The sequence below is a fragment of the Pyxicephalus adspersus genome, chromosome 6 (genome assembly GCF_032062135.1).
Source record: "Pyxicephalus adspersus chromosome 6, UCB_Pads_2.0, whole genome shotgun sequence".
Lineage (NCBI taxonomy): Eukaryota > Metazoa > Chordata > Amphibia > Anura > Pyxicephalidae > Pyxicephalus > Pyxicephalus adspersus.
Window position 1 is genome coordinate 58812843 of NC_092863.1, and position 12893 is coordinate 58825735.

General features: G+C 40.3%; 1 protein-coding gene across 2 annotated transcripts in view; it reads left to right on the top strand.

Moving 5' to 3' along the window:
* The first annotated feature begins 4709 nt into the window (after positions 1-4709).
* Positions 4710-12893, top strand: part of KREMEN1 (kringle containing transmembrane protein 1) — a 98143-nt gene continuing 89959 nt past the window's right edge. The window contains exon 1 of one of the 2 annotated variants that reach the window (XM_072415971.1): positions 4710-4942. In XM_072415971.1, coding sequence (XP_072272072.1) covers positions 4864-4942 — 79 coding nt within the window. In that variant the 5' untranslated portion in view covers positions 4710-4863. The remainder of the gene's footprint in view (positions 4943-12893) is intronic. The other variant, XM_072415973.1, reaches the window with a different exon arrangement.

Below are 12893 nucleotides of genomic sequence, written 5' to 3' on the forward strand. Positions count from 1 at the left end.
GATGGTAGAGTGGGTGAGGTTATGCCATCATGACTCCCCTGAATGTGACGTCATGATGGCATAACCCCGCCAACTCTCCCATCGCAGATCTGAGCTTGCAATGGGAGAGTGGGTGGGCTCTGTCACTGCACACAACCCGCCCACTCTCCCATCACAGGCTCCGATCCGGGGGACATGTTTCGTTGTTCTGGCCAGTGTGCCCCCCCCCCCGGCGGGGTCCTTCTCCTGACCCTGCTCGGGGTGGCACCGGCAAGAGTTGCGGAACATCCAAAGGGCTGGAGAAACATCCCCATTGGGCCATATATATGGCTCGTGGGCCGTAGTTGCCCATGCCTGGTATAAATTCATTTTAGTCTCCAGTTAGATATATAAAACCAGGTGTTGGCAAATGTTTATATAGACTAATCTGACCAGAAGTGTGCTTTACAACCACAATGTTGTAATATGCTATTAAAAATACAATGGACCAATTACAAGTTTGTTTTACCATGTGATTGCACCATAGGACAGAATTATATAACAGAATTATTGTCTAATTGTTATCTATGGCTCAATAAGTACAAATCTAACTATAGTCTTGAAATGGTCACTCTGGGCACAGATATACAAGGCATAGAACTTATTAATTCACTGCCCATGATAATTAAGCTATGTAGGAGTTAATAGCCAGACAAAAAAATGCACTTGTAAGAGACTGAGGTCCTCATATCTGCATGCATTTTTAGACTTGTTGAAATCTCTCAATGGTTACCTCTCCACGGGTGCTGCATTCATTCAACATCTAAAGCTACGTACACACTTCCAATTATTATAGTTGGTAAACGAACGACGAACGATCCTGCACGATATCTGCGAACGATCGTAAAGCACCGATCCTGTACATACAGATAATGACACAATCGTTCGCAGATATTGTACACACTATAGATGCGATCGTTTGAACGAAACAGGAAGTGACATGCACCACAGGAAGTGAGCGAACGTTCGTTCACCGCGCATGCTCAGACCATGGACGATCAATGAACGACCGTACACACGATAGATGGTCAACGATCGTCGTCCAATCCGATCCGCCGGTCCGGTCGTTCATTTCCAACGACTATCCTCGTTCGTCGGCGTCGTTGGTTACTTTTTTTACAAACGATTTTTGCCCAATCGATTGTTCGTCGTTCATTTCCAACGATAAAAATTGGAAGTGTGTACGCAGCTTAAGTCTGGGAGGAATGTCATGATTTTGAGACTACTTACCACATTCATTCATGGTAAAGGACCCGACTGTGTATGATAACGGATACGGTTAGATAATTATCTATTTTAATATAATCTTTCTTTATTGTAATATATATATATATATATATATATATTATTATTCCAAGTTTCTGCTATACCAAGCATTTATTATATCAATATGTAGCAGGAAATGTGACCAGCCAGTAGTTCACAGGAGAGCAGGCAGTCAGACAAATCTTGTTCTAAATGATCATTTTAGTGAACCATAGTTCTGCTATCGGATCAAGACCAAATATTAGAGATTTATTTCATATGACCAGCTTTTATTTCTATACTAAATCACTCTCATGCCTTTGGATAGAATCAGTTTTCCACCATTGGGTCAATAGTCACAGGTCCCTCCTTCTAATGATAAATCTAGTCCAGTATTTGGGGTTTATAATCTGTTTCTGGGGATACAAGCTTACTTACAGAATAAATACTAAATTTATATAAAATATCCCACAGTGTTTTACAGTGACGTAATACAATCAAAGGATTGTTCAATCATTATTGTAGGGATTGTGATATCCTTATCATATAGCCTAATTGCATTTATACTAGTTTGTTCAGCTTGTACAGAATTTTAGATAGCAATTAGAACACCAACCCAAAGACAATATTTAGTTTTCTTAGTTGGAAACCACCAAGATCACCAGTTCAGAAGACAAATGATACACCAACCTAGCCACCAGTCTTATCCGAAAAGCCAATCAAAGGTGCAAAACCACATGCTTCAATCACAGAGACATAAAGAACTTGTTTCACATTATTAGAGCTTTCCTAATGCAGGGGTCCCTACCCCCCAGCCGTCTGACATTTTCTGGCTGGTGCACACACCAGCTGGGTCAGGAGAAGGACCGGGCTGGGGGGGGTGTGCACTGGCCAGAGCCGCAGACCATGTCCCACGTATGGATCGCAGGCTCAGGTCAGTTGGCGTGTTGTGTCTCACTCAACCATCTCAGGCTCAGACCTGCAATGGGACAGTGGGTTCTGGCACCGTGACGTCACTATGGGGAAAGTTTCTTCCTTTTTGTGTGGAACCCCATGCACGGTCCGGAGTCCATGCATTTGGTGGTCTGTGAGCCTCAAAAGGTTGAGGACCACTGTCCTAATGCTTGGCAATGCCAAGCTCTGCTTTGTAGCATAAGTGATTGTTCAAGTACACATTTAAAATCTCACGACCAATGCTTAGCAGCCAATGCTTACCAAACACCTCAGTTCTAGTAATGACAGTGCCTCCTAAATGTTCCTTAAAGCAGACCTAAATTAAAGTTTTTACCTTACATAAAAGGGTAGACAACCCTTATATTTAAGGTGAAAAAAAATACATTTTTTTACAAAAAAGGTAAAGCTCCTCCTCTTCTGTCTTTACTGCCATGGCTGTATATAGACTGAATCAGAAGCCCACAGCCTCCTGGGATAAAATTGTCACATATACCAGGAGGCTGCTCCTTTTGTGCAAGACCTGAGATGAGCATGGCAGAAGGGGCTTTTTTCTACTATAAAAAAAAGTGTGAAACCGGCATTTTACATTTTTCCAGAAGTACGTCACCTGATCTCGTGAATGTGCAATGTGAGATCAGGAAGGAGAACCTGGAAGAAGATGGTGATGTCCAATCTGTGCCAGGGCGAAGAAGGAAGATGGGGTGGCGCAGAGCTAAGTGTTAGAGTATAAAGAGTTAGGTATTAAAATGAGGCAAAATATTTTTTTTTCCTTTTGAATAGTCTGTTTCATGCTAAATTACAGTGCATTTCCCACTTCCTCACATAAGGAACCACTACCTCCATGAAGTAGACCCTTAGTAAAGGGTGGTATAGGAGGTGGCAGTAAGGGGTACTACCGTAGTAACCAGGTGTCAAATGTGCAGATGCTGGTTCTTTCACAACCAGAAGCGTTGCATTGCAGACATTGGTTCTTTAAGGGTTTGCATAATTTATATGCATGATTTAGATGCTGTTGTGAACCTGATCCTAATTATTTCTTTTCAAAATAAATAAACAAACAAGACCTTAATAAATCTTTGGAGAATGCTTACACACCCCTTCTAAACCAATAAAAACACAAACAAATAGGCACTAACATTTTGTAGTTTCTGCTAGTGTTTTAAAAAAACCTTTCATTTTGAACTTAACCAAAGTGCAGCAGTGCCCTTGGTATAACCAATTACAGTCTGTATTGTGCTAAGCTGAATTCTTATAAATTGCTTTGTTACTGTGTGTGGGGTACTGCAGTTTGCTTCTTGCACTGTTTATAACAAGTGCTCATGATTAACATAATATTATTGTTTCCAGAACCATTGTACAGTTAAACAAAATATATTACTGTATACAAATGTATCAAAATCTATTAATGTTTCAAATATATATATATATATTGTACACAGTAGTCTGTGTACAAGCAATGCGAGCACATGACATGCAGCTCGATTGGCTGTCAGATGTCATGTGATCGCTTTGAAGCAGCAGAGGTGCACAGAGAGAAAAGAGAAGACGCCAGAGTATGTCTTCTCTTTTCTCTCTGTGCTCTCTCTTTTCTCTCTTTTCTCTCTTCCGTGAAACCGGTCCCTGGGGCCAAAAAGGTTGGGGACCGCTGGTCTAGAGGGAGCAGGATGAGTGATTTTGGACTTCAGACTGAGGGCATCTGGTGGTTAAGAGGAAGTACTGCAGGGAATAAATTTGTACTATAGGTGAATATTACAGCGAAAAGCTCCTTGTTTTTATTTTTTAGTTGGCTGTTGTCGTATGTTAAAGTAGTATTATTTTTTATTGCACAGATGTAGTGAAACTATATAAAAAGCTGCATGTTATAAAAAACAGAAATCTACATTTTTTTTAATGACAATCTTTATTGATAATGCATTTTAAATGAAAGCACATGTACTCCTATGCATATTTTGGAAAAAATTTAGATCTTAACTTTTCACTTAAGGACAAGGTGGAAGCTGTTGTTTTTAGCAGATAGACGCCTTCTCTTGGCACAGATAGACAGCCTTCTTTGCACAGCATATCTGGGATAATAATATCTGGGATAATATATAATATTATTATTATATTATTTTAAGATATATATATATTTATAAGACGTATTTATATATGTATGTGTGTATTATTTTTTCTTGGAAGTTGGACAAATACTATAAATATTTCCTTGTAGAGGGTGATCATTGGGTTGATCAGTCACCTTATGTCAGTTTTGATTTCCTAATGCACACTTGTGATGTTTGCTCCTCTGCCTGTCCATAAACATTGATGAGTTTCTTTAGGTCAGATCACCAGAGAAGTGTGTGAGCAGAGAAGGCATGTGTGTGTTGCATGTATCCTGTCACATGATGCTGGTAATAGGATCCCAGTCCCTGGATTGTAAACTTGCAGTTGCTGTGAAGCGTCTGTAGGGTTCCCCTTTGCCTTATCCTACAATATCTGTTTCTCTCTTCAATCCGTAACAACAACCAAAAATAAAAGGCATCCCCCGGAGCTGAGCCAGTCCCTCTCAGGATCTGAGCAAATTAGCAACCTGCTCCATCTAGGGGAATCCTGGCTCTGCCTGTCACTCTCCAGCACTCACATTTCCAGCTGCACCCAGCAAGGGGAATGGATTTTTGGACACTTTCATTGAAGATCTTGCTTTTCCCTTCTACCTTGGTGTTCTGCTCTGATCTCTTTCATTCTGGTGAGTGCAGGAGGGTGGAGGGGGTGAAGCTGACCAGCAGCACACACTTCTGTCATTGGTGCAGCACTTTTTGGGGGAGAAAGGAGGGGAGGCAGCAATCTGCTTTGGGATTACTAGCAGCATGTTGAGTGGTTTTGGGAATTTTGGGGTAATTGAGGTTAGTGTAAGCTCTATATGAGGCATGGTGTGTGATAAGATTATCATTGCAGCTTTGATTCCCCTCTGACTGCTCTACAGGTAATAATAATAATTACTGACAAGGTACTGAACTTAAGTGCTGCTCCAAAGCATGTACCAAAGGTTTAGGATAATGACTGGAGAATATGTTTAATTTTTTTTGCAATAGTATCTGCTATTTAAATGTATTTGATTGTCTCTGGCAGGGATGTTATATAATGTTTGCTGCTGACATACAAAGGTAGAGACATATAGACAGCCAAATACTTGTTGACAGCACACATATGAAAGAGTACAGACTTGTGTTTTAGATTTTTTTCTACTTGTTATTTAAAAAAAAACTCTTGCCACAAAAGCCTTGCTAAAATGTGACTTGGAACTACAAGTCAAAGCAAGCCAATTCAGCCAATATTTGTTATGCTGGGATTTTCAGTTCTGCTGGAAAGCCAGAGGCTTAGGTTGTTCTAGTATATGCAATGTGCACAGGTGGGTCCAGATAACCTAAATCACTCAAAGGGTGTAAAGTATAATTAACACCATGAATGAATTCTGGAATAAATCCAAATAAGACTGTGGCTGGTATGACTGTTTTGTGCAAAAAGATTTGCTGCTGTTTTTTTTATTATTATTAATTAACCTTCAGTGCATTTGACATCCATAGATACCCAGACATGTTTATTATGAAGAATTAGCAGCTGCAGTTTAGTGATTGCACATAATCAGACATTCTGTCCTTGTTAGCATCTGTAGATGACTGGTAAGTAGGAATAATGACCCACTTTACACAATGACAGGGTTATAACACCTATAGAGATGAAAGCACAGCACACCTACATGCTGAATGTCCATGGGAATGCATAGGGTGGCACAGTCCTAGTAATAATGTTTTACCTGCTGGCACAATGCTCATTCAATGCATCATTCCCTCCCTGTGAAATGTTTTCTCCAGTCCCCAAGCAGGCTTGTATCAGGATGGTGATGTAAACTGTCTCAGTACTTGAGATGATTGATCCCTTGTTTGTCTCAGACTGTTTGCACATTGTTTAGTCTTTAGCGTAATGTGAATTGGGGTCGCAATCACGTCAGATTTCCTCATGTGGAGGATATCCCTCTGCTGTTTCCTATACAGAAGGGAATTTATTTTATTAAGAAAGTGAAACATCCCCATAAGCTTGGTTATCAGTTGTACAGCTGATTTATGAATAACTACAGTATCTGAAAATTGATTGAATTGTTGAAATAGATCATTGAATTTTTCATGTCACAATCTTCTATGTGTGGCAGTTCTGTGGTTACACCTTCTGACGCTGACATTGTTAACTATTTATGCATTCCAAGGGGAATGCATAGACCTGAAGCTGAGATTTATTGTAATTACTTTGCAGTAATGTGTTTTGTCTGAGATGTATTTTTTTTTATTATTATTCACTGGCTTCATTCATTCTTTGTCAGCTTGTGACGTATGACCGCTCCATACTGGAGGGTATAGGGACAGCATAGTCCTGAAGAATGTGAGGTCTTACCTTCAATGGCACTTGTGGCCAGCTGTTCTGATTGTATGTCATTGTGTTTGTTTAGCCATCTGCATTGCATTTTCTGCAGGTTTCCTATCAGTCAGTGCTCTCCAACTGTTACATGTTTGGTAACATTAGCTAAAGGGCTGCAAGCTGCTTGAAAAAAAGCAGCACTCCTGGCAATATGTACATCTAAGAGGGATGACATTTATTAATAAAATATGGACCACCTGTTGATTGACAATCTTGATGTAAACACACTTTGGGACAATCTTAGGTTTAAAATATTAAAGAGATGGAAGATCTCTTAAGACGTCATCTTAATTTGAATCTGTACCTTCGAAACAGTTTTTTTTTAATATGCAACAATTAGATCAAATGACATGTTACCACGGTGTAATTTTACAAAGTAATTGTACATTTGGTTAGAATGTCACGACTGAGTAATTATTTTTGCCTCCTAAGATAATTGACTGTCCAGACTCTGTGGCCTTTTGCAACGGGACGTAAACTTTAAACACTGTTGGTAAAAAAAAGTTTGGTTTAACTTTACATACTCGGCAAAAGCATCAGGAATATGAAAACAGGGGCAGGGGTGATTTGTGTGTTGTCCTCATTACACAAATTAAGTAATACTCTATATTATTTTGACATTTACAAAACATATAGACAAACCAACTTATTGTCATGTATTACAATTTAACTTGAAATTGTAATTCTCAACACATTGGAACCTTAGAAATAGTCACTTTTACTTTGTGTGTGTGTATATGGTTATAGGGATGATCTTGGCCTTGTGTGTAAATCCAGTATAAGCTGTTGTCTTTTTGTGGTTTAGGTAAAAATAAGCATGATGTCTTTGTTAATGAACCCAAGGCAAAATTCTTTTATTTGTTCTTTCCCTCTGTAACTTGTAATTAGGTGTGTGAATGGATCACTTCGTCAACCAAAATTACACACATTGTGGAGCTCAGTAATATCACATTACTTTCCCTGGAGTTATGTTCAGCAGCTCAGCCCCTTTGGCTGCCATGTAGATGGCGAAAGAAGTATTGCATTGCTTATATGTACACACAGACATTGTTTACATTGTATCACAAGATTCACATTTGTACTGGTAGAGTACAGTGTATATATATATATATATATATATATCATATATATAATATGTTACATGGTTTCTACTTGTGAATCCTAATTACAATATTCAAACATATGAGATTTAAATATTATGAATGTATTAGGCATTTAGCAAAGGGGGAGACTGATCATACCTTAGAATAGAGGTGTAATATGTTGACAAAAATTGATAGATTTCCCCCCATATATAAATATGTATACTACATTAAACATAAAAACATAAAACATTATTGCATAGAACAGCCTGCATCTATTTTCAGATGCTTCGTACTGACCAGAGATTAGATAAAGATCCTTATTATAGTGTTGATAAAGGAATACACCAGTGTAATTACCATGTAATGCTCCCGGGCTGCAGTGACAGCACCATAAACCACTGCTGATCTCTATGGTGACCTTGTGTTGTAGAGAACACAATTTGGAAACAGAAACCTCACAAATATAGGTCAATATCAATTTATATGATTTGTGTGTTTCTAGGCTCATTAATGGGTATTAAATGCAGGTCCTGCAGGCATGAATTGATTGTGGTTCACAGGATGGGGTTACTGTTTCTGAAGAGAGCTATGTGATGATCGGACCTTCATTAACCTGCACCATTTAAAAAGTTTTCATCTAGTCTACAGGCCTCTCCTGGGGATTTGTAGTAATTGTCACAAGTAGTCTCCAGGTATAAAACATGGCATTGATTTTTATATATTCTCACATTATTTGAAATAATTTGTTCCAGCCTTTCCTAGTATAAATAAATGTTGCATGACAGAAAAAGTACATATGAAGTGTAAACCTAAAAATGTAGTTGTGTTTCAAAGGGTTGTTTGGGGTGACACCACGATTGCCTGTGTTATTGGGATTTTGTTGGCTTAAAGCAGGGGTGTCAAACTCTGGCCCATGGGCCAAATCTGGCCAGGCATGTCTTCTTTTTTTTTCTGGCCCCCAAAAGAATACCTAATAGGAATTGCAGCTGGCCTGCTGCTACTGCAATCCCTACTAACGGCGGCCAGCTGCAATTTATAATAAACTGCTGTTCCATAGACACAAGTACAATGTCGCTACTACAATTTCCGGCATCGCTCATGTCTATAGAACAGCGGCCTCTCTGCCTATGCGTGGCATATAGACACAAATAATGCTGGGAATTGTAGTAGCAGCATCCCTTGTGTCTATTGAACAGCAGGCTATGCGTGAACCCCGTAGAGTTTATACTGACAGGTAAGCTCAATAATCAGGAATTATCAGGATTATTATTATCAGGAATTATCATAGAGCTGTTGCTATAATAATTGTTTTACTGTGCCAGAGAATGCAATGTGAAACCAAATGAATGCAGCAATTCATTTGGTTTCACATTGCATTCTCTGGCAAAGTAAAACAATTACTCTCAATAAGAAGAAACAAGAACACATGAGAAGAGCATGCAGGAATATGCAGTGGATTGATCTATATAATTTTGATAAATCCACTGCATATTACTGCATGCTCTTCTCATGTGTTCTTGTTTCTTCTTATTGTGATTGTTTTTTTTCAATAAATTTCAAGTTTGGCCCACAACTTGGTCTATGTTTTTAATTTCGGCCCTCTGTGTATTTGAGTTTGACACCCCTGGCTTTAAGCATGAGATGGGGAGGTGAGCTCCTGGTGGAATGCAGGGGATAGGGAGGCGAGCCCCAGGTAGAATGCAGGGGATAGGGAGGCGAGCCCCAGGTAGAATGCAGGGGATAGGGAGACGAGCCCCAGGCGGAATGCAGGGGATAGGGAGGCGAGCTCCATGTAGGTTGCAGGGGATGGCGAGGCGAGCTCCAGGCAGAATGAGGGGGATAGGGAGGGGAACTCCAGGCAGAATGCGGGGGATAAGGAGGCAAGCTCCAGGAGGAATGCGGGGGATAGGGAGGTGAGCTCCAGGCAGAATGCGGAGCATAGGGAGGCGAGCTCCAGGAGGAATGCGGGGGATAGGCAGGGGAGCTCCAGGCATGTTGCCGGGGGATAGGGAGGCGAGCTCCAGGGGTGTTGCTGGGGATAGGGAGGTGAGCTCCAGGGGGAATGCGGGGGATAGGGAGGTGAGCTCCAGGTGGAATTTTGGGGTTAAGGAAAGCGAGCTCCAGGCAGAATTTTGGGAGATAGGGAGGCGAGCTCCTGGTGGAATGCAGGGGATAGGGAGGCAAGCCCCAGGTAGAATGCAGGGGATAGGGAGACGAGCCCCAGGCGGAATGCAGGGGATAGGGAGGCGAGCTCCATGTAGGTTGCAGGGGATGGCGAGGCGAGCTCCAGGCAGAATGAGGGGGATAGGGAGGGGAACTCCAGGCAGAATGCAGGGGATAAGGAGGCAAGCTCCAGGAGGAATGCGGGGGATAGGGAGGTGAGCTCCAGGGGGAATGCTGGGGATAGGGAGGTGAGCTCCAGGCAGAATGCGGAGGATAGGGAGGCAAGCTCCAGGAGGAATGCGGGGGATAGGGAGGGGAGCTCCAGGCGTGTTGCTGGGGATAGGGAGGCGAGCTCCAGGCGTGTTGCTGGGGATAGGGAGGTGAGCTCCAGGGGGAATGCGGGGGATAGGGAGGTGAGCTCCAGGTGGAATTTTGGGGTTAAGGAAAGCAAGCTCCAGGCAGAATTTTGGGAGATAGGGAGGCGAGCTCCAGGCGGAATGCAGGGAATAGGGAGGCGAGTTCCAGGCGGAATGCAGGAAATTGGGAGGCAAGCTCTAGGCGGAACACAGGGGATTGGAAGGCGAGCTCCAGGCGGAATACAGGGGATTGGGAGTCGAGCTCCAGGTGGAATACAGTGGATTGGGAGGCGAGCTCTAGGCAGAATGCACCAATAATTTCTAAATAAGCATCTCAAACTGATGCAATAGTCACAAGCCGAGACCCCAACAACACAGGCCCTAAAAGTAACGTTCAGCCATTTTTTTTCAATTAACTAATTTAAAATGCCGTTTTAAAATACATGAAGTGGCATGTTACAAACTAAATATCACATTTACACATATGGGGTATGTTTTAACAAGTTTCTTAATTTTTTTATTTAACTCTGACATTTATAACAGATTATCATGAATTTATTCTTTATTAGGTATAGAGACCATTCAATTTCATTGGTATGTAATGCCTTTCTTATATTGCACTATAGCAATGACATGGAAGCTTGCCTTCAAAAGGAATTTTGAATCTGCCATTGCTATTTGTAGAGCTCTTAATGGCAGTGATGCAATATGGTTTTCTTGTTCCTACCTTGCTATCCAAATTCAAATATTGCCCAATATAAGAAGCAGATTGTTGCTGTAAAGAGATCAGTGGTCACATTGTAAGTCTTACCTTTTAATTCTTCTCCCTTTTAGGTTTAGACAGAGTTGGTTATTTTTACTAAATGTCCCTAATCAGTAACAGAATTGCTCACTTGCGGATCTGAATGTAGCATTAGGTCCAAGAATCTCTTTTATGGGTTCTCAGGCTACCAGTATTAAAAAAAAAAGCATGCTAGATTTGAATATGTTAAATTCTACCTATCTGATATTATAGGAATGGGCTGCAATTCCTTATATCTTTAATATAAAATCTGCAGTATGTGTTTAGTGGCAATTTTCTGTGAAAATATTAAAATTCAAACAAGGAATATCAAGCATGTAAAAAACTTACAAGTGGTGTTACATATACCATAGACACACATGGCAGTAAAACTGATGATTCTGGGGTAGTAGACATATTACTGCAACTCTGGAATTAGTCAATTTATTCAAAGCTATAGCAGGCACAATTTAGATGCTGAGTGAATGTGGCCTTTTGGGAACAAGAAAACATGTTTGGCCATAAACAACCTATTACAAAACAGCAATAGTTACTGAAGGCAAATGACTGCTAACAAATGTTGGCTAATCTCACACTGATTTCAAGAACTTCTTAATATTTATTATTGTTACAGTCCTTGTACACCTGAATACATTGTAGGATTTGGTTTACATTTAGTCGTTAACATCTACGTGTTTATCTGCCATCCTTTCCTAACCGACCTCATATGGTCCAGTAGTCATATAAGTCATTAGAGAGCCGTTCGGTTATCAAAAAAAGTGACTTGCATGGTTCAGCCATGGATAACCATGTGTCCAGGTGGTTATCCACATTCATTACAATGGAGGGTGGAAAAGGGGTGTAAGTAATGGAGGCAGACACCTGCCTGATGCACATGTACAATTGTTATCTGCAGGTTTTCAGGGGTCAATGTTAACCACAATGTTAACCAAGAATTTTTATCAGCAACAGAATATTCCCCAGAAAAGGACTTTAACAGGCATAAACATTCATGGAATTTTAATAATTTTATGTGGAGAGCAAGATAAACCCTTGCAATATCCAATTGTTTTTGGAAATGTGTATATCTGAGTGCTCCTAATCACTCGTCATCGCAATCAAAATACATTGCCAAGCTAAAACTTACCAAGTATTTTTTATATTTAATTTTACTTTTTCATTTGTATTTGATTTTGTTGGCTTAGCTGAAAAGCTTTAGAACAAAGTACCTTCACCTAATTAAGTTTCATCCTTACTAAATTGTACAAAAAAAATTAAACCTGTTTGTCTAGTTAGCCGGGGCATGCATAAATGGAAGGGACAAGTGTTGAGCCGGCACAGGGAAGTTATGTTAAAAGACTTTCCTCCTGGGCACAGTAGAAGATGTATAGGACTTGTCATGTCTGTGACTATCTGACCGTAATGACTGATCCTGTTATAGACATCCTTCAGGCTATAGGTCAAAGGGACATGAAAAATGACCATCATATATGAGATCAAAAGGCAGTCAAGCATATAACACCTTGTCTGTCATTTATCTTAGATTTCATGCTGCTTTGACAATTGTGCCTTGAAAAGAGAATAACTTACTAGGTGAGTAAAGCCAGGTAGAGTGCAGCGAGGGTCAAAGACTTTTTGTGACCTCTCCTTTTCAAAGAGTAGGATGAGAATGAATCGGTTACTTAATTCTTTTATTGTAAGGCAATGTGTACTATACAACTTCTGTATTGCTGTACTGGTGGTGATATTTAATTCAAAGGCCTACTATAGCAAAAATATACTGGTATGTTTACTGTATATGGTAATACCTGCAATGATAACATTCAGTATATTGGTTCCCTT